Source organism: Wyeomyia smithii, chromosome 2 (assembly GCF_029784165.1).
Source record: "Wyeomyia smithii strain HCP4-BCI-WySm-NY-G18 chromosome 2, ASM2978416v1, whole genome shotgun sequence".
Classification (NCBI taxonomy): Eukaryota; Metazoa; Arthropoda; class Insecta; order Diptera; family Culicidae; genus Wyeomyia; species Wyeomyia smithii.
In genome coordinates, this window is record NC_073695.1 from 202,884,956 (window position 1) to 202,907,805 (window position 22,850).

Here is a 22,850-nt window from a genome sequence, read left to right on the forward strand (position 1 = left end):
TGTAAAGCTTGCACATGGCTCTCGCTTGCGGTGTCTGATAAATAGCTACACTGATAAAAACTAAAAATTATGTAAGAACGAAAAGAGCGAGTGAGCTGTTAAAAAGAACTAGTTCATCTTAGTGAGCGGAACCGCTCTGATCCGCTCACTATAGTGAACCATTTTTCCCACCTCTAATATCTTGAATTTATTCACTATTTGATCGTAAGTTTTGTTAACAATTTAATATGGTTTGAAACTGCCAACTATCCGATTTGCAGTTTCTTGCCCTACACTCGTGATGAACTCGAGCGCCTTTTCTTCATCGGGTGTTTTGTTTAATGCAAAAAATATATCGACGGTTTGCAAATACGAGTTCACATTCAGCCCGGGTACATACACAGGGAATTTTCTTTTCACCCTTTTCTCCATTACTGTAACTTTGCTATCGTTACTTCCCGTTGGAGTCGCCATGTGGCTGCCACGTTTTACTGAATCCCGGCTCTATAACAAATTTCAGGAAACCTCCCACTCGCGAACTTTTCGCTTACTATGTATTCAAACTCTAAACTTTATCCTCGTCGCCAGATCTGTTGTGACCGAAAGAACTACAAGTGGAGTTTCGGATGTTAGGCAACTGATAAGGCACGTCAGGTCTGTTCGAGCAACTAGTATCAACTGATTTATCTCTTATATTTAATACGGAAATAATATTCTCTCCTCTCATGATCGTCTCTCCTCTCAGTTACTATCAAAACTGCGGTGCCAAGTATGAAACTTTTCGAAAACAAATTCCTTCAGCTACATATTTTCAGAAGTTCTATAGAATTTGAAAAATCAAATATTTTCGAAACTTTCTTGCCTCCCCAATAATTCCATAAAGTTGGCGCCTATGGATACTGACAAATTCTCTTAGTATTATCCATTTCTTCTTTGTTCGCTAGGTCACGCTCTCAGCACAGTTCTAAGCACAAAAGTTTCGAAATATATCAAAAGTGAATTTAAATTTAGTAAATTACGTCTAGCGAGTGATAAATCAATGGGCCAGCATTTCGTATCAGCGAGAGTAAGCAAATATGGCGCTAAATATTGTAAAAAAGGTGTGTATTCTACTTGGAAGCGTCAGTGAAAATTAAATTTAGCAGCTCAACAAACGTGCAATACATACAACACAAAGAATTTTAAACCTTAAAAAAGGATCAGATACTAAACTCAAATCAAAATAACTCTGTAAGGTTTCTGTAAGTAATATATGTATTTTACTATCATAATAAATGGATATAAAAAATATTGATTCCTGTCCTTTTGCCTATTATATTTACAGATGAGAATACAAGTGAAATAGTAATTGCGATATAGAAACTCATCCAATTGTGTTCGTAAAATATATTGGGGAACCTTCAAAGCTTAATCTGGAGCAATAAGTCTACCATTACTAATACAATCGATTGGCGTAACCAATCGATAAGAGATTTTTCCTAGGTAAGTCTTACATTATATGCGTTTGTTGGTCAGAGATGCGCCACGGGTTGCGACTTTCCTACCTTATTTTAATACGACAATGCACATACTGAACAGCCTTGCTTAAATTAAATTATTGTGTTTGAGCTTTCAACGTGTTGCTTGAGTAAGCAGAACGAACATTTGACCTAATCCTAAAACTGAAATCGATCAACAGTGTCTGTTCGAACAGTGAAAAGTTAAGCTAATTATTCCCTACATTCTATACCTACGATATGTAAGACATAGAAAAGCTAACCTTTTCAAGGCATCTCAAAATTGATTGTGGTAAGCCAAGTTTGCTATAAACCTATCTACGGAAATTTACTCGTTGATTGTACAATTACTGTGAAAAGATCTCTATTTACAAACATTGCTTGCAGACAACTATCAATCCAGTTTATCGCTGTTAGGCATGCAGACGAACAATTTCGAGCAGAACGTGTTGATTGCCTGGGATTTCGCTGTCAGCCATTTCCAGGGCTTGTGGATTGTTATGTAGTATACTGGAATGCCAAGTACGATGATGATCGTGCCTATTGCTACCTCGGCAGGTGACTCGAACACGGAGAACACCACCAGGAAGCCCGCCGTTAGCAGGAAGATTATTGGAATAACCAGGCATACCTATTGATGAGAGATAAAGCTTGATTAGATTTCTAGGAATATTGCCATATAGAATACGGTTACCCTAATCGGTCGTTTAGCATCCGGTTGTTTCTGGCGTAACCGAAGTAGACCCGAAACGGAAATGAAAATAAACAGGATCTCCACGTAGCTGACGTAGTTGATGATCGTAAAGACATCCCGAATGAATAACAACAGTAGTGTTAGAAGGCACTGCGGATGAAGGAAAAATAAAAAGTAGTCGAACTTTACTTCAAGCTTCCTAGAAATACTTACCATAAATATTAACGACGGAATGGGGGTCAAACAGTTTACGTTGATTAGGGAAATTGCTGCCGGCAGGTGACCGTTGCGGGCTCCAACGAAGAACAACCGGGAGGAGGCGAAAATGGCTCCGTTCAGCGAGCCGAAGGTTGAGCATGCAACGAATAGCGGCATCACCCAAGCCATGAAACCGAGCATTTTATCGGCGAATGTGACCTGTGAATTGCGAACAAAAAAAAACGTTTTTAAATAATCCAATTTCGTAGATGTTAGCTTTTGCAAATTGGGGTAAATGAAGTGATGAATGTGTACAATTAGCTTTTAGTCGATAAACAATATACCACAGACTAACAGACGTAACACTGGAACCTAGCTCCACCCCCACAAAAAACGTTCATTTCAAATTTTCAATCGAATAACAGTCATCGCGCGAAACGTCGTCTGGGGCAATCTCATACATATTTTGTAGTTCCCCATTTGACACATGCAGTAACGCTGGCACTGATGTTGAAATACATGACGCAGCGCGAACACGACAGCAGATGGTGCTAGTGTTACTAACGTAAAGTACTGGAATCATCCAAACGATGATTTTATTGAAAATTCGTTCGACGTGTTATGTCTGTTAGTCTGTGAATATACTTTACTTGTGGTTTAAAAAGCCTCCTGTTAGAGCAACCTGGATATCCATTTGCACTTTTGCATCAAAATAAACCATGTGACATCTCTATCTTTAGCATTTCTCATCAGAAATGTTCCTAGGGATATTTTTTTTTTTGAACATAGGCTGCATTGGCCACCACCGGAACAACCTGGATGCCCCGGAGATACCCGTAGCGGCAGTAAAGTATGTATTCTAAAATATATCTTTAGGAACATTCCTGATGGAAATGCTTAAGATAGAGGTGTCGCACGCTATATTTGATGCAAAAATGGAAATATTCACAGTACCGGTTCCTTTGAGCATCCAGGTTATTCCGGGAATGCTGCATTGACAGCCTGAATTCAGAAATATACCTTTACGAGAATTGCTGATGTAAAATCCTAAAGGTAGAGGTGCCGCAAGCTATATTTTGATGCAAAAATAAGAATGTCTCACTATGGGTTCCCTCAAGGCATCCAGGTTGTTCCGGTTACTTAGAAATACAGACAACTACTACTACTACTCCATAAAAAATTCTAAAAAATGTGGTTCTCATTTACTGGTGCGACACCGATTGAACGTATTCCGCAAAAGATAAACTTTTAGCATTTCTGTCAAACATATCATATCTGCTATTTCTGACAGCACGGCATGCGTTAACTGTCAACTGAATTCAGCTCTGTAAGGTTATGTCAATCCAAGTAGGTTATTTTATTCTGTGCAAATTTATCATGGTACTAGTCGTGTTTCGGGTGTGTTTCCGGACAATTCAGATTTTAAAATATAGTGAAAATTTCAGAAAAAGGAAAAAGAAGTAGAAATATTCTTATGACCGCTGCAAAAAAAAAGCAAAAAAGCGGTAAATTTTGATAGAGCTAACTTTGATCGAAATAAGGTGAAAAATCGCTGAATCGATTGCACAATAGGATGCCAAAGGAAATCGACTTTTCGAATTTTGTTTATCAATAGGGTTCAAAAGTTTAGTCTTCTCGATAAAAGTCCACAAATTTCAGCTCAATCGGACTTCGAGAAATGGTGCCTCAAAGCGGGTAAAGTTTTTTCACCGATGAAAAAACAGCACAGAGTTGAATTGTCGAAATCGATTTTTTTATTCTAAATGTATTAAAAATGCATAAAACATTGAAATCTAGTGTTATTTAAAAAAAAATCAAGAAAATTGATTCTCTGAGACTTTGGAAATATTTGAGCTAGAAGACTCTTCCAGAAAGCCATTTTTTGAAAAAAAAAAAAAAACGATTGTACGGGTGAATGTTTTTGGGTAAAACTAGTTTAGAGGGCAATGATAACATATGATAAATTCCGTCACAATCCTTCAAGTGGTTATCGAGATGGATTGTTCAAGGGCAGCCAGACAACCCAGCGGCTAGCTGGCAGCGGAAGAAAAGCGAATGTGATCGGCCCCGTGAAGGCAAGGAAGGCGATAAATTGTTTCGAATAGAATCCGAACCTTCCGAGCCAGGAAGTGGGCAAAAGGATAATACCTCCGTCTGGTTCGCCTAGCAGCCAATGAAGCGGGTTGGACTTCACGTCTTGAAGATAAGGGAGGAAAGGGGCCTTACCGAATCGATAAACAGAATACGGTGGCCAGATGCCGGGCCAGGACGCTTTACCGTGAGGGGTTGGTGCAGACGAAAAGAATCGTAACGGACGACGAGACGTACATTAAAACGGGCGCCAAGTAGATTCACGGCCTAGAGTTTTTCGTCGAAAAGCTCCGCCTAGATATTCTGAAGAAGTTCCGGCAGAAGAAGGTTGACAAATTTGCCAAGAAGTACTTAGTGTGGTAAGTGATAATAACAAAATGTTGCTTTCGTTCCGAAGAAGGCGGATCCGCCAAACTCGCCAGAACTTCGCTCAATAGAAAAATTTCGGGTGATTATGAAGGTTATGCAACGGAAAATAGGAAGGTTCTTTAATAACTATCAGGATTTAAAAACAGAGTAAGATAAGGATGCACATGATTCGATAGGTAGCGTTGAGTCCAAGGTGCGGGCATTTAGCCTTGGAGAGGAAATTGAATAAACCAACTTTGCCAACACATAGCTAATGAATGTTTATTGATATCCTGAGAGTTTCAAATATTTTCGAAAATGATAAGTTATTTTAGAAGAATTCTGAGTGATTTTTGTGTCTATGGTCGGAATACTTTGAAAGATTGATTAGTTGTTATTTTCAGTTGGTTCATAAAGACTTTGGAAACTGTACTGCAACTTATGTCAACCAAGAATTTATTTTAACGCACATACTGGCTGCTGGCTGCAGGCACCTGAATTCATAGGAATACTTGAAAGACTGCAATCTTTTATGTTTTTCTGGTTTGAGTTCTGGGGTGAAATCTGACCAGAGTAATTATTCACCAAGTTTTTTTTTTGAATAAAACAATAGAATGTGTATTCTATAATTGTGAAAACTGGCTTTTAAGAAATACCGTCAGCCGGGGTGAGATTGTGCCAAAAAATTATGCTTTTTTGTTCTCAAGCTTGTAACGCACACATTTAAGCAAAGAATTCGATCCAAAATACACCAATGCATTCTAGAATGTTTTGTTAACAACTACAACAAATATGGTTAAGTTACAATAAACTATAATTTTGCTAAAAATACATGAACTTTGGCTCAATCTCACCCCTTCTATAGGGTGAGATTGTGCCAAAAACAAAAAGTTGAATTTAATACCTGTTAAATGAAAAGTAGTATATCTACGAATAATCGACATGACTAACATGATAAAACAGTAAGTATAGGGACAACCATAAACAACGTGGACTATTAAGGGGCTTTAGGGGGTTGATCAGAAACTATATCTCATATGAATTATAGAAAAATGTATGGCTGGATCAAATTGATACATAGAGTAATTAGTTATGAGAACGTGGCTTATAAACAGCCTCTATACACATAGTGGCGTCTCCAGGTAGCCTAAAAAGGGAAAACGTTAGGACATGAAGTTTGAGAAGACTTTTCGTTTCAATTATTATGTGTCATTGCCAACTGTATATTCCATTGGAGATCTTAAAACCTCTGGAAACGTACCCACAACCCTCCTTCTTCGCTTTAAAAGTCATCAGTTTATATAGAATTGGAGTATAAAATTGTGTTACATTCCATAAGTAATATCAATCATTGAAAATTTAAATCTAACAATTGAGAACAGTAAGCTTCTTAAGCTTTTAGTCATTTTTCCAAAGAATACCATAGCTAGACAACATACCTTATGCTGTGGGGAAAACAACATACCTTATGTAAACAATGCATATGTTTTGGTGTATACTGATATAATTTTGTCGTGAATGTGAATTCCGCACACTGTGCCGTTCAATATAGCTTGGCGCAATCTCACCCCAAAAGGGCTCGAAAAGTGTACAGTTTGGAGAAACATTATTTTCTGAGCCGGCACAGGTTCAATGCATTATATTTTCTCAACACATTGGACACGACATCCTAACGTACCAACTGAGCAGTAAGTTGATGTGATTTCTTGATCGGGTTTGTTTTCCTGGGATATTTTTGGATAACGTTATTAGCGCATGTTTTTCACCCTGTATTTTGAAACATTCTTTAAGCGAAACAGTTCACTGATATTATCTATATTCCATTTTAAGTTGTGAATAAATATGTCATGTTTCATAAAGTATTGAATTTGAGGTATTAGGTTTTGGAAATCTCAAGTAATTTAACATATAAACATTTCCCGTTTTGGCTCAATCTCACCCCCGTGGCTTAATCTCACCCCGGCAGACGGTATCGATAACTAATTCTCTCAACTAATCTAGTTGATCGAGAGCGCATTAGACCCCCAGGCTAGCGTGCGATATTGTATTGTAATGGTTAACCAAGTACAAGCCAACACACAGGCAAGGCGACATTCATAAATTACGTAACGCGAAAAACCCAATTTTTGGAACACCAAGCCACCCCCCCCCCCATAGGCAACGAAACGTAACGCAAACACCTCCCTTCCCATAAAAATTACGTAACACTGTAGAAGGATTTGCTTGACAAAAATGCTCGTTTTTGGAGAGTCTCTTCAGAGATTTTTTGTTACGTAGCGCTAAACTCAACTCCCCCTTCCCTGTGTAACAAATCGTAACGCTCAACGATACCATCCCTCCCCCCTACGGCCGTTACGTAATTTATGGATGCCGCATAAGAACATTACAAAATTCATTTAGGTAAGTAAATTATTTTTCTGGTTGGTTTTGTTTTTAAAGTGTATATGTTTCCGAATTGCAATATATCTAGAAGAATAATGTGGTGGGTGAATTTCGCAAACGTTTATTGTTGAACAAAAAAAAGCAACGAAAGCAATCGAGTAAAAAAACATATGTTGAAAATGTGGCTACAATGAAATTGATGGAGAAAAAAAACAACTGGTAAAGAAGTGTGTTGTTCGGTGGGGAGACAATTTCGAAACAGCTACAGCAAAATGATAGTTTGTTAAGTGTTGCGTGATTTGAATGAACGAAAACTGAATTGCAAAATGGTATCCTATCTCTTCAACGTTATATTGATCTATTCTAAAGTCACAATAATGCAAACGTTACAATCACGTATGCGTGCGTATAACATAAAAGCACTTCACTTACCGCGACAGCCTGCGAGGACAGCATAACATCGGGCGCCAGCACGGCGAAGTACGCGATATTCGTGATCACATAAATGATTGTCACTGTTGGCATACTGATGCATATCGCTCGAGGAAGATTCCTAAAAATAAAATCACCAAGCTAGAGTACTGCTTCGCGCTAAAACAGTAAATTATTCCAATCAATCACATACCGGTAGGGATCTTTCAGCTCTTCGGTGACGAAATTCAAATAATTCCAACCGGAATAGGAAAACAACCCATTGTAAAATGCTAGCGCAATGAAACCCGGCTGCACCTTGGAGTTTTCAAATGGATTTTCCAACAGCTCCGTATTTCCACTGCACAGGTACCACGCACCGGCGGCCGCGATCACCAGCAGCGCTAGCACCTTCATACCGGTAAAGGTCTCCGTCACGCGAGCCACCCATTTCACGTTGTAGCAGTTGATCGCGGTTAGCAGACCTGTTCTCACGATGAAATATGAATAAATTTAACATTTTAATGAATCAGACAATCTTTTGGTGCATCTGCTCCTTACAGGTTATGAGAGCGGCCAGCAGTCGTACCGATTCGTACGGCGGTTCACAGGTTGGCCACAGCGGTTGCAGTAAATACTGGGCAAAGGTAATTGCAGTGATGGCGTTGCCTGCGGGAACCAAAATCAGCAGTGCAACCCACAGGTACAGAAAGGCTGGCAGAGGTCCGAACGCTTCGCCAATGTACGCGTAATCACCCCCGGACTTGGGGATCATGGTGCCTGTGAAGGAGAGGGGAGTCAGTGTTAGTAAGTGTATCATTTTATGCTAAAAGTTTGGTGTGGCCTTTTTCGATTTGCGTAAGACTTTTTTCGATTATTGTTTAAATTATTTCTGAAAAAAAAAACTGATGCTTGAGCTCACGACTCTAATAAATTTGTAATGATCATTTGAAATCGTGGTTATGCAATTTTTTCTAATAGTGAATTGAACTCGCAGCAGTTGTTAATGCCGTTGAAATTACAAAAAATCAGATACCGTGATTTCGCTATGCGTTACACTTTTGGAAAAAGTTTAAGCTTATTTCAAGCAATTTGTCACGAAAACTAGTCACGATCCCGGTGATTATTAGTGTAAAAAAAAGTATACAGAGTTCGAGTGGTTACGTGACTCGTTCGTGCCGGTATTCATGAAAAATATTTTAGTGATCACCGGTGCAAAAATGTTAACAACACTGGGAGACTCATGACTAGTTTGCACATTCGATTTGCCTGCCAGGTTCTGGGCAGCCTACACAAATTTGAATATTAATTCCCTTATTTAAGAACCCTGCTTGTGCTTCAACGAATCGAGGGCGTGCGTTTTACGTCAAATGAATTTTGAGAAACATTAGTAATTAAAACACTTAAATGTGTTGATGGGTGTTGTTAATCTCCTAGAACGAAAAATTAGCACGATGTCTGACCTGCAAAAGGATTGTGGTTTAGTTCTGGATGAAATGAGTCTCGATGATGCTAAGAGTATTGCCTGAATACTAATCAACTGATTGGAACGATTATTTTGCCCATTGCCTAGCACACGTAGCTTAGCAACCGAAGGCTTAGTGCTGATGTGGGTTGGCATATCAGAGAGGTGGAAGCCAGTGATTGGGTTTGAGCTTACTTTTACTTTCGTTTCATAGGGCTGCCTAAAAGAAGGCTTGTAGTTGTTATAACTCCTTGTTATGACCTAGCAAATGTAAATACCCAAAATTAGATCATCTAGATATGTTTATACAAGATAACAATTATAGATGAGGAAAAAAAAAGATACCAATTAATATCGATTTTTAATAATCGATATTCGAATAAATAAAGAGAGCTGATGGGCAGCTCGATCAGTTTGTATTTGAAGCCTAATCTGTACTGTTGTCCTTTTTATTAAAAATCACAAGAGGGTTGTATGCAAAGCCACGACCGCAAGGTTGAAGTAGAGTACTTTTACAAGAAAGATAACCTGGCTGCTTGCGTGTCAGTCATTTTTTCTAGTAAATAAATGTTGACCGTTCATTGGCAGTATTGTAATTTCTTTTTGTCTGATATTTTGAATGAAGTTCATTGGATATTTTTAAATTTTGTGCAAATGAGAAGTTGAAGTGCTGCCGAATTGTAATATGCACATTTAATACGACATCATTAAACGGGAACGGAACAAAGGCTACGGTTATGCAGAACGCGAATGCCGGCGCGATGCGATTCGCCTTACCGTGGTGAAATGTACAGCTCTTTTTAAGGCGAAGTAGAGCTATACATTTCAACAGATTTCGTCTTGCCGAATCGCATCGCGCCGTTATTTGCGTTCTGCATGACCGTAGCCAAACACTAAGCGACGCAAACACGTAATAATAGTCAGAGTATGCATGTAGATGAAGATAATTAACTTTGAATTATAGCGCAAAACGAGAAAATATTAACTCTTCAAATAATCATTTGTGTTCTTCAAATTTCAGTTGTTCAATTTAATATCCGATGAAATGTTTGTTTATTATCTGATGAAGCTCTTATATAGGCCAAATGATGCATTCCCAATTTACTAGGTCCACAACTCTGCCGACCGTGCTTAGGAAAGCGCGGTATAACGACCAATCAGAGGTCGAATTTTGTGTTTCGACAAGGCTTAAGAGTTTTCAATAGTACAATAGTTCGAATGATAAAATTGCAATTTCATGCATTTAGTAGGAATCTTAGAAGATTTTCTAATCGATTGCTGCAAAAACGAAGGAAATCCATCGAAAACTAACCGATTTATTAGCATTTGAAATTTTTCTCACTTTTTTCAGTTTTAGATTTTCATTTTACATCCCTATGTAGCCGAACTTCCTGAGAGAAGTATTCTAATTCTAAATTAAATCTTCATTAATTCATTTGTTGTCCTTATAAGGACAATTGTTCAACTTATCATAGGATGTAGTGTTTATCTTACATCTCTGTGTTACCTTGATAGTGAGGACTAAGGCGCACGGTGAACACAATGAGAAAGGTGTTTTCACATTGAAAACTAGACACGGCTTTACTGGAGGAAGTGTTGGCAAATGCATCTACCGCTAATACCACCGCTATCATACGAAAGCGCGTCGTTTCATGTGGGGAATATCAACAACGAAAAATGACGCGCGTCTAAGCATAACCCGAACTGTTTCGCCGTGCTGCTCCCATTTACCTTTACATCGGCCTCAGGGAAGTACCGGCTGCATCTGCGTCTACCGCTGAGGCTGTCACTATACTGCTGTTGGTACCAAAAGCTATTAACTCTTCAAATAAGTGTGTTATTTGTTCTCAAAAGAACAATTGTTTAATTCAAAATTGGATTTACGCAATCGCATCTCTGTAATATCACCGACAATAATATTCTTCTGAACAAACTGATACAACTTTCCCATTAGGCCTCTGCCATAATAGACGCGAACCGATTCGCTCAGCTGTAGGTTAATGTACAGCCATCAGTAGAGCTGTACATCAACCTACGGCCGAGCAAATCGGTTCGCGCCGCTTTTCGCGTCTACTATGACAGAGGCCTTAGAGAAAGTTGCTGGCTGATGTATTCACTTCATGCAAGCCTGCTGCTGATGCTTCCCGCTACCACACTGAAACAGCATTTCAGTGAAGGGAGTGTCGTTGCATCAGCTAACCCTGCTACTATCGATGCTGATATACCCGCTGCAACAGCTACGCTATGCATAGCCATGCCACAGTTGTGGCCGCTATACGCTGGCCCAACTGCTGAGCACCTGCAACGCTATCCATAGCCATGCCACAGTTGTGGCCGCCATTGGTATCCGCTGTACCTGCATCTGCTGGCCCTGCTGCTATCGATGGTGAGATCCGCTGAAACTGCTACACTTATTCGCAGCCATGTCACAGTTGTGGCCGCTATCCGCTATCGATGGTACCCACTGCTCGCTCCCGCTGCTGCTAAGGGAGGACTGCTGTCGTCGCTGTTCAGAACTACTATGAGCGGCTTCGACTAAAACAGGCTCTTATATAAGGATGAAAATAGGAATGAATTATTTTACGTACGTGGTGGAATGATATAACTTGAAAAATATGTGTGACTTCATTCTGGTTCAGAGCGATCATTTGATAAGCTCCACCTCTTTTTTCAGTTTCTAAAGTTTTTCCTCAGTTTCGTAGCACGGATGCACAAAAATGATTTCTTGTGAACATTCTGTCGAGCCGGACCGATAGCACTCTCATTGAAGCAACAAAATAAAATGTTTTGTGTCGTGTTGCGCAGCTTGGTTGAAGAAAATGTTCCCGTCCCCATGTCGCATGTAAGCAGATTACTGCGTTCATTAGACAGTAGATAGTGTATCCAGCGAATAAACACCGATGGTGCTCTCACACACGCAACGGTTTTAACCCGTATCTTATTGCGGTTTGTAACATCAAGCGATTTCGTTTGCTCGCTGTTGCGTGTTGGATCATGTTGCAACTTGGCAGCAGGGAGACGACGAAATTCTGTTTATGCTGATTGATTGAATCGACTTCATATTAGCTCTGCATAGTCGAACTAACTGCTTTTGTGAATGCGTACTAACAGGGCAGTTTATTATTCAATGTCGGTTATGCTGATCGCAGCCTTTGCGCTGCCCCTACAGTGGGGGGTTTACTAAATAAAGTGAAAATTAGACAACTACAACAGAATTTGATTGCATCCCGCACAGAATGTCTGCTTGTGTTGATGCCAGAAAATTATTAGCCTTCAATTATTTTTTTATTTGCCTTCAAAAAAGCATTTTGCTGTTCAAAATCGGTTGCTAATTACAACCTTTGAGCTGCCCTAACATTGGGGGAATTAAGATACACGGACAACATGCACTGTGGAAGCTATTTCACATTCAGTAAATAAGACGGGTGCGACAAATTTAAATTGCTAGGATGCAACACAGAATACTTGCTTGCGTTGACAAAAATTATTAACTTCCAATGACTTGTTTATTTGCCCTCAAAAAGGCATTTTGATTCCCAAAATTGGTTTTCCTGATGGCAATCTTCATGCTGCCCCAACACGGGGGGAATAATGGCTGTCTGGCGACACACGCTGAGAAAAACCGCGCTGCTCCTGAGACGTGGTGACCAACCACAGGTCTAGTGCTGCTGCTAAGGAAGGACGACTGCTGTTGTCGCTGTCTAGAACTATTATGAGCGGCTCCGGCTGAAACAGGCTCTTATATAGGCCAAATAGCATGTTTTCAATTGCAAGGTATATGATCCTGTCGACCGTGCTTGGGAAGCAAGCATATAACGACCAATCAGAGGTCGAATTTTTCGTTTTGACAAGGCTTGACTATTTTCAATAGTACAATAGTGTGAATAATAAAATTACAATTATCTTATTTTGGGAAGAATCTTAGAAGATTTTCCAATCTATTGCTGCAAGAACGAAGGAAATCCATCGAATACTAACCGATTTGTTAGCATTTGAAATTGGACATATTTTTCACTTTTTTCGGTTTTAGATTTTCATTTCACATCCCTATGTAGCCGAACTTCCTGAGAGAAGTATTTTACTTCAAAAGAAACGTTTTCTTTTTTTCGGACCAATTGAGTTACCTTTTAATGGCGACGAGGATAAAAGTAAAAGAATATTTTTTTAAATAGTTGAAAACAGTATAAAATGATATAAGTGATAAGTGCATAGGAATTTCGCGGCTATTTGTTTGGCTGTAGGAAAGATTTTTTTCGCATAAATCCGGTGGGAAAAGTTTGCGGTTTGCGGCCGGTACAAAAGCGTTAGTGATTTTAATAAAAAAAAACAAGGAGCAGTTTTGGAGATTGAAATCCGGAGGAAATTTTACGCGTTTTGCGACCGGTGAAACGGGAAAACTTCAAAAGTGTCAGCGTAAGTAGTTAGCAAACTACGGTTGCGACATTCAGCGCATTCTGCATGTTTTAATGTACAGCTAGTATTTCTTTTGTTAAACTTGGTGTCTTTGTTCCTATTGTTCCTTCATTTTGCTTTGTTTTATTATCAATAGATTAAATGATTGTGTTAAATTAAAGAGTGGAGAACAATAGATGAAGTCAGTGTATTTCCTTGTTCGATAATAGCTAATTTTTCCTTTTGTTCTTATATTCCCCAGCGCGAATTTCAGTGATTTTTTTTGCTTTATGTCTTTTGCTGCCGTTGATCGAGTTCTCAGTGGTACGGCGCTGATTTACTCTCAGCAATTTTCGAGCAGTGGTGTTAGTAACGTGGTCGAGCAGTTGATTCAGCGCAGTGAATCGTGAATTTCACCGTTACTTGAGGGTGATAACGCAGGATTTTGTTGCGAACACGAAATCTGCTGAAGCATCAGCAGACTTTCTACACACTGTCTTTGATTTCGTGGCGGTGGTGGTGGAAAATTGGATTAGTTGGTAAGCGATTCTATTTTTTTTTTTTCTCATTTTATTTTGTGTCCATTCTGCTATTGATACTAAATGATGGCGCAAGGCAATGACATAGTATACAATAAAGTACTTATCGGTTCTATTGAACCGTACGTAGTGGGCACATCGTTCACCAATTATTCTGAGCGACTGGAATATTTATTCAAAGTCAATGGCAATGGCTTAGCTAGGCAGAAAGCACTTTTCGTTACCCTAAGTGGACCAACCGTTTATGAAGAATTGAAACTTTTATACCCCTCTGCGGATGACCTTCAAAATGTAACTTACACAGATATCTCCAAAAAATTAAGAGAGCGATTTGATAAGGTCGACTCTGATCTCATCCAGAGATTTAAGTTTTATAACAAGGTTCAAGGACCAAATGAGAGGGCTGAAGATTTTGTGCTTGCGGTAAAGCTGCAAGCGGAATTTTGCGCTTTTGGCGAATTTCGAGAGACCGCGATTCGTGACAAATTGGTCATGGGAGTTTTCGATAAATCCTTACAGGAAAAACTTTTGAATGAAGAAAACCCTACCCTAGCGATGGTCGAGAGGGTTATTGTAAACTGGGAACTGGCTGGGTCAAGGGCCAGAATGATCGGTGATAAAAATGGCGGCCTGGTTTCTTCAATACAGAGTCGTTGAGGGCGTAGAGATTATTTTGAGAGGCATGCAAATCGTAACAAGAGTAGAAGTAGGAGTCGAAGTCGTGTGTTTCAAAAGCAGCAATGGCGAAATAAAAGTGGAGAAAGGAAGCGGACTGGTCGGTATGCAGACATGATTTGCGATTTCTGCGGCGTCAAAGGCCATATAAAGCGATCGTGTTTTAAGCGCAAGCGTCTGCAGGGAAGTTCGGTTAAATTTGTGGAAAATAAAGCGGATTTGAGTTTCGGCGACGATAAAATTGGCGAGCTGTTCAACCGATTGAGAACTGATCTGGACAATTCGGATAGTGATAAAGATTCAGGTGAATTTATGTGTATGCAGTTGTCGTCCAACAATAGTATAAGCGATCCATGTTTTCTAAAAGTGTTTGTGCATGATAAAAGTTTAAAAATGGAGGTAGATTGTGGATCAGCCGTCTCTGTAATTGGTTCAAAACTATATAAAAAACTGTTTGACTTACCTTTGCAGAATACTAAAAAGGAATTAGTAGTGGTGAATGGTTCAAAATTAAGTATTTTAGGGAAAATTGACGTGATGGTGTGTTTCAAGACCATTAAATGCTTGTTACCGTTATTCGTATTAAATTGCGATTTTGATTTTGTGATGTGTTAATTGCTGGAAAAGCTTAGAAGATTGTCGTACTAAAGTTTTGGCTGTTTTAGACAGATTAGTTCAGGCAAATATAAAGGCTAATTGGAGTAAGTGCAAGTTTTTCGTTACATCCTTACCTTATTTGGGTCATATTATTACGCAGAAAGGGTTACTTCCTTGTCCAGACAAACTATCTACAATTAGGGATGCTAAAGTTCCAAAGAATGTAACAGAATTGAAGTCGTTCTTAGGGCTCGTGAACTACTATGGTAAATTTATTCCTCACCTGTCTTCGAAGATTAGCTGTCTATATAGGCTATTGAAAAAGGACGTGAAGTATGAGTGGGATAAGAATGTTGACGAAGCTTTCATAAAATGTAAAAATGATCTACTAAACGCAAATATTCTGGAGTCCTACGATCCTAAGAAACCATTAATTGTTGTTTCGGACGCTTCTGGTTATGGACTGGGGAGTGTAATAGCACATGAGGTTAACGGCATCGAAAAGCCAATTTCTTTTACTTCCTTTTCTTTGAACAATGCTCAAATGAAGTACCCGATACTACATTTAGAGGCATTAGCATTAGTCTCCACGGTGAAGAAATTTCACAAATTTTTGTATGGTCAATGTTTGTATGGTTGTATGTTGTTTTTACGGACCACAAACCGTTGGTAGGAATTTTCGGGAAGGCTGGGAAAAACGCTATCTTTGTAACTAGATTACAAAGATATATTTCAGAGATGTCGATTTATGACTTTGATATTAAATATAGACCTTCTGAGAAAATGGGGAATGCAGATTTCTGTTCCCGTTTTCCTTTAAATCAGACTGTCCCAGTACAGTTCGACAGAGAAGTCATAAAAAGCATCAATTTCAGTCAGGAATTTCCTGTAGATTTTTCCCAGGTTGCAAATGTGACGGGTAAAGACGATTTTTTATTACAAATAGTACAGTATGTGCAGAATGGTTGGCCGGACAGGTTGGATAAACGCTTCGCAAATATTTTTGCAAATCGCATTGATTTAGAAATAATTTGCGGTTGCCTAATTTTCCAAGACAGGGTAATAATACCAAAATCCATGCAGGGCGGGATTTTAAAATTATTGCATGCTAACCATTCTGGGGTAATAAAAATGAAAAAATTGGCTCGTCGAGCAGTATTTTGGTTTGGGATTAACTCTGACATTGAAAAGTATGTCGATGCTTGCGAATCATGCAGGAGAATGGCTGTTGTCCCCAAACCAAATATTATTTCTTCTTGGATTCCAACGAGGCGACCTTTTAGCCGAATTCATGCAGATTTCTTCCATTTTTAACATAAAACATTTTTATTGGTTGTTGATAGTTGGTTTTCAAAATGGATTGAAATAAAATGGATGAAACATGGAACAGATGCAAAAAAAGTTTTAAGGGAATTGGCAGGGATTTTTGCTAGTTTTGGTTTACCAGATGTTATAGTGACAGATGGAGGTCCTCCGTTTAATTCTTGTGACTTTATTACCTTTTTGGAAAAGCAAGGTATCAAAGTCATGAAAAGCCCACCGTACAATCCTTCCAGTAACGGTCAAGCTGAACGTTCTGTTAGAATTGTTAAGGAGGTGTTGAAACGTTTTATGCTTACACCTGAAACAAAAAAATTAGACACGGAGGATCAAATAAATTTATTTTTAATAAATTATAGGAATACCTGTTTGACTTCAGATGGAACATTTCCATCGAAGAATGTTTTTTCTTTCAAACCGAAGATGTTGATTGATTTGTTAAACCCGAGGTCCCATTACAAGCAGCAACTGGCTGAACCACCACCACCACATGATGTATCATTATCCAGATTTATTGAGAGTCAGGAGTCAATCCGACTTAAAGAACCGCTTGATAAACTGACTATTGGTGATGTAATTTATTACAAAAACCATAACACCCATGATTTTATTCGTTGGATTAAAGCTAAATTCATACGTAAACTTTCTAAAAATATATTTCAGGCATCGATTGGAAACGTGCTCGTCACAGCTCATCGTAATCAACTTAAAAGTGAAGTGATTTTTTTTAATATCATTTTCTGAATTTTTTTAATATCATTTTCTGAATTGAATATAAAATAAGTATAATTTCTAGATTGTAAGTTTAATATTGTTAAAGTTAAGCTATTGATATTATTTGTAAACTCAAAAAAAGGGGTGAGAAATGTTATAACTCCTTGTTATGACCTAGCAAATGTAAATACCCAAAATTAGATCATCTAGACATAATTATACAAGATACCAATTAATATCGATTTTTAATAATCGATATTCGAATAAATAAAGAGAGCTGATGGGCAGCTCGATCAGTTTGTATTTGAAGCCTAATCTGTACTGTTGTCCTTTTTATTAAAAAGAAACGGTTTCTTATTTTCGGACCAATTGAGTTACCTTTTAGTAGTTACGACAAATATTGATCTACGGGTTCATTTTGTAACGTCCGATTCAAGGACAGAAAACCAACGGCTTGTCAAAATTGATCAATTTATTCCACACACAATGAGCAATGGTCGGAAGTCGAAAATAATACCACATTCTGTGCACGTATATAAAAATCTAGTCTATGGATGGATTGAAGGGACAAATTGGGCAGCAGAGTGAATATCTAAGTAAAAAACTGGCGGAATCTTACAAAACGAAAATAATAATATTGACTTCGATTATGCTGGTGTTTTACTAAACTCTGAGGAAAAAATCGACAGGGTACATGTGAATTCATTGTCGTAAGACAGTACCGGGTTTATCGTAGTAGAATTGAGCTAACGGGGAACAATTTGCTCAGCAGTGTTTAAACTTTCAGAGAATCAAAGCATTCTCTGACACCCATCTTCCAGCTGTTAGAACCAAATTAAAACTGATGTCGTGAAAGAAAATATGCTGGTAAACGTAACAGTACCGTAAGTACAGGTGGAACAGATCTCTGCTGGTTTATCATTGTCCGATTTGTATTCATGTGCAATCAAGGAAAAACTGCAATGCTGCTGCTGATGGTGATTACCAGTTTATCTCGTGAATATGATTACCAGAAAAACCATAAGTGACTCAAAAAGCATTGAACATTTTCGCAACGTTCATAAGTTTTAAGTTATTTCTTTTACATATTATCTTCGATGGTCGATAAATAATCGTGACCGGCATAATATCGAAAGAGTAAATTTCTAAAAATACAATTTTACAAAAGAGTAAGAGCCGACGATAGCTTGTGAATTTTTTGTCCATTTATTAGGGTTTTTTTCAGAATCTATGTTTACATTTCAATAAAGTTAGATGATATTTTTTTAAATTAATAAATATTATAAGTATATTAGCTGTCTTCGTAATACAGAGTCAATTGTTGGTAATAGAAATAGTAGGAGGGTGGTATTCAAGATACGACCGCATAGTTGACGTAGGACTACAATAATTTTATATTTTTATTTTGAAGCTATGTTTGATTTAAGCTCGTTTTTAACCAATTTATGCTCAACATCTTCCAAAAGGAGGGTATTTTGGTTCGGGTGGTAATATCGAGTATCTAGGTCGTCAGCCCAAATTCCTCAAGCGACACTTCAAACGACTTGGAACTAAAACTAGTTCATTGGTGGCCATTTCTACTGTTAAGGTCGTCTTTGACCACTTAAAAAGTCAAAAATACATGAAAAAAGAACCGTTCATTTTTGGCATGATTCGATTTTGGCAACAGAAAAAAATCTGGCCAAAATCGAACGGGGTCTGTATTTCGATTATTTCTTTGCTACTTGTTACCTAAAATTATTGGAGCTATAAAATTGTAGAACAAGGTTTTCTATCTACAAACATAAAAAAGTTACATACTTGATAGCATCGAAAATTTTGGTCACCCTAATTTTTGATACTTTTCAATAAGCGCTTTATCATATGTAACAACTTTATAGAAGAAAGTTTTTCTCTAAAATATTGCCATAGAGCTCTAGACCCAAATATCCCCTAAATTTGGTTTCTGGAACATTGATGAATACCATTCATTCTAATATAGCGAATTTTCTTTAATACGCGAAAAGGCAACCTTCTATAAAATAATTAATTAAGTACGATTTAGTAGAAATTAAACTTCCTTCTATATCTATTTGTCTTGTTAAAGTTGGCTCACTCACTGATCACAAAGCGGCAAAGATGTCACATAAATTTTTTTCATGCAGTTACAAGCTCGTGGAAAAAATATCGATAACGAGTTACAGTTTTAGTAGAAAATGTATATTCACAGAAAATTTGAAATTGACATAGAATTTTATAACCATGTTAACATTCAATTCAGGGCAATTTAAACATTTTATCAGTATACAGAATCAATCAGAAAAAAATTGATCAGTTTCAAGATACCAAAGAAAAACGAATATACCATATTTGAAAGTTATTATGTTTGTTATCTTCGAAAATAAACTGGGCTAGAGTGATGCACAACATTAAGGTGCCGCCACACGGGCGCTAATTCCCTTTGTTTCTAAGTCATAGTTGATTGTAAAAAGCATTTTTTCATCATAACGCGGGATTGTACTGTCAAAAGCTATAACATAGAGTTCCTGAACTACTCCGTCATGCCGGAATAGTTCATAGCCTACTATTCAGTGATGAAAAAATGCTTTTTACAATCAACTAAGACTTAGAAAATAAGGGAATTAACGTCCGTGTGGCGGCACCTTTTGCCTCAGCAATTAATATTTGCATGACGTTGTTCAATTACAAGTAAGATTATGGAAAGTAATATTTTCTTGCAAATACTAATTCAAAAAAAATTTCAATTGAAAAATACAAATACTAATGTCGGAACTCTAATATCAAGATGAAATGAATTTGGTTTTCCTCTATACCGCCACCGCGGAATGCAACTAGTATTGTCATATTGGACTAATTTCATTTAGCTAGTAAAATATAATCATCAGTACAGCTCGTTTAAATACCTATTAAAAGATCTGTACGGAGCATTTTGATTTTATATTGTCTTTTAAATACGCTATATTCAGTTATTCAAATAAATCTGAAAAAAGCAGAGTGTAGAGTTCAAAAATAAACAACGCATTTCGTTGTCCCCGGCGGCGCAACGTATTCTACGGCACCCGAGAAATTATATTAACTTGTGATGTTTGCTGCTTTACGAAACAAGAAGTAGAAGAAGAAGAAGACTATTCAAACGGCAATTCGATTGTGTTCCACGCCCCACTGTGTGTCAACAGCGGCAATGTAGTTTTCACTTGGCTTGACTGCACAAAAACGAATATCGAGTTCTTTTGCACTGATAGACGACGAGTAACCGGCGCTTTGTTCGTACATTGCTAGGTGCAGTACTGTTGCCTGTGCCATCATTTTCTCCTTCAAGACATCAGTTTTATTAACATTAACATATTTATTAACAGCAGAACGTAATACTGTCTGATAGTGGAGGTGGTTACGAACTTTCCGAAAAAGCTTCACCTTCAAGACATCAAAATAGTCTAGGCTCATGGAAGCTAACATTAGTTGACCTATTGGGACGGGGAGATTCTGTCAAATTTTTTTGCCACTGCTATACAGGATATCACAGCAGGCAGTTGGTGTCTATTCGTGAAGTCTGTGCCAGGCGTGCTCGCATATGATTGGTACATTGTTGGTAAAAATTCGACCTTGAAACTTTTATTCAATTTTCACTGTTTAACAATGAAGTGATAATGAAAACTGAAGAATCACAAAATTGTCCATCATTTCATCAATTCAACGATATATTAATTATTGTGATCCATCATGTGGTTACATTAGTATAACCGTTTGAAATCTTTCATTCCGGCGTTACATCTTGGTTTTAGTTTTCGCGGAAAGTATCTCGATATAGTGCGGTTAGACGTAGTCCTACGTCAAAAAAAATTGTCAAGTAAAAAACGAAAATGAATCCCTGACTGATTTCATCTTTAACTTCGTTGTAGGTAACTGTTGATTGCTACGATTTTTTGTAGGAACTTGTTGATAAAATTGTTTGAGATATATCCTAATGTAACGGCTTCAAAATGATTTTCAGGGTGAAATTCATATAACAACTTTGATTTAATCAAAGTTAAACAAGACAAAACTATTTATTATGATAACTAAGTATGGAGATTTGAGAGATCTGTTTGGATTTGGTTTTTTAGGAAATGGATTTTTTTTTATTTAGACGCATTAGGAGAAATTATGTATGCTCATTCAACAACAACGATACTCTTTTGATGTGTAAAATGAATGTTGTACGAACAAAAAACAAAATACTACAGGCACAATACCCGCAAGTGCAAACGAACTTTTTTCGAGTGTTGTTAAATTTATTTCTAAAAAGGTTTTTGAGGGAAAGCTGAGAATAAAAATACGTAAGTCACTGAACAAACGAATTGATTCTGTAAACTTTGTAACTAAAAATCCCCGCTAATGACAGTGTTTTACCATTTCATACAATCCCTAGAGCTGTATACCTTGTAGTACCGTACTGCATCAAATTTCAAGCTATGATGTAAATTTTTGCACTAAAAATCAACGGAAAGTTAAATTTCTCATCTCTTTTAGCATGTTGATTTTTGTTGTTGTTGCAATTAAATGCTATTTATATAGATTCAAACATGTTTCGTATATGAAAATATCGAGAATTCAGAATTTTTCATTGCACTACCTTGAAGTACAACGTATTGAAAACATTTTCACAAATTTTTATGAAGATCTGAGCAATAAGGAGAAAGTAAGAGCGATTTGCAGCGCGCCTCGCCACGGCCGCATAAGCTAAACTTGAAACTTTATACGCGTTTATCTCGGAATGGTGTTTCTCAAAAAATGACTGCCGTGATCCTGATTGCGGGAAAACTAATAAACCGATTTCCTTCATCTTTCTTTTAAATTTTCGTTATTAATCGCCGGTCCTTGAACGATCGCTTTTTGAAACATACATTTTGCCGCAGAAAAAAATTAATGCAATTTTTAGCGCGCGTCTCTCGTGCTAACGTGCATTTTTTTGGGAAAAACGTTCCCGTTTTTACTGAAAACAAAAAACTTATAAAACCGATCGTTCAAGGACACGGCGCACTTCTAAACTAATAAAATAATATGAGTTTTTCGATTCCAGTTGACCCGCTGAGTCTCTCTTAGGATCACCGCCAGCCTCTGCAAAAAAGCGTTTCGGGGAAACGGCCATTACTCCAGTAATAATTGGTATATCTCAAAATCAAATGTATTATTTTGTTGTTGATGAACTGTACTTTCAGAAAAATACCACTTTGATGCGAGTTTGAGAAAGTTCGAAGTTTGAATTAAAACGGTATATCGTGTTGTGAGAAAATGTCTGAATTCAAGGCACCTAAGCGCTAAGTTTTGACTTTCGCTTTTTTGAAAAAAAAAAAAAAATCAGAAGCCGACTGGTAAGGTAAGAGGTAAGAGGTTCGTAGCCGCAATGATACAAAATCCGGTTTGACAAGCAGGTTGTCAAAGGTTCGAATCTTAGTAAAATCTGTTTATTCAATGTCGAAAGACTTGAGAATAAAATTAGTCTGAAGTTCGTCCATATATTCACAAATTTTTTTTTGCAGACTGAGAAACTCTTATATACTAAACCTTAA

The 22,850-nt window shown here is 37.6% G+C and overlaps 1 protein-coding gene across 3 annotated transcripts in view; it reads right to left on the reverse strand.

Annotated features, from left to right (window-relative positions):
• Nucleotides 1-634: 634 nt before the first annotated feature.
• Nucleotides 635-22,850, reverse strand: part of LOC129721100 (Y+L amino acid transporter 2) — a 61,081-nt gene continuing 38,865 nt past the window's right edge. For all 3 annotated transcript variants that reach the window (XM_055673242.1, XM_055673243.1, XM_055673241.1), the window contains 6 exons: nt 8,161-8,379; nt 7,814-8,084; nt 7,621-7,741; nt 2,383-2,586; nt 2,170-2,319; nt 635-2,106 (listed from right to left, as the gene is read on the reverse strand). In XM_055673242.1, the coding sequence (XP_055529217.1) occupies nt 1,870-2,106; nt 2,170-2,319; nt 2,383-2,586; nt 7,621-7,741; nt 7,814-8,084; nt 8,161-8,379 (1,202 nt within the window). In that variant the 3' untranslated portion in view covers nt 635-1,869. The remainder of the gene's footprint in view (nt 2,107-2,169; nt 2,320-2,382; nt 2,587-7,620; nt 7,742-7,813; nt 8,085-8,160; nt 8,380-22,850) is intronic.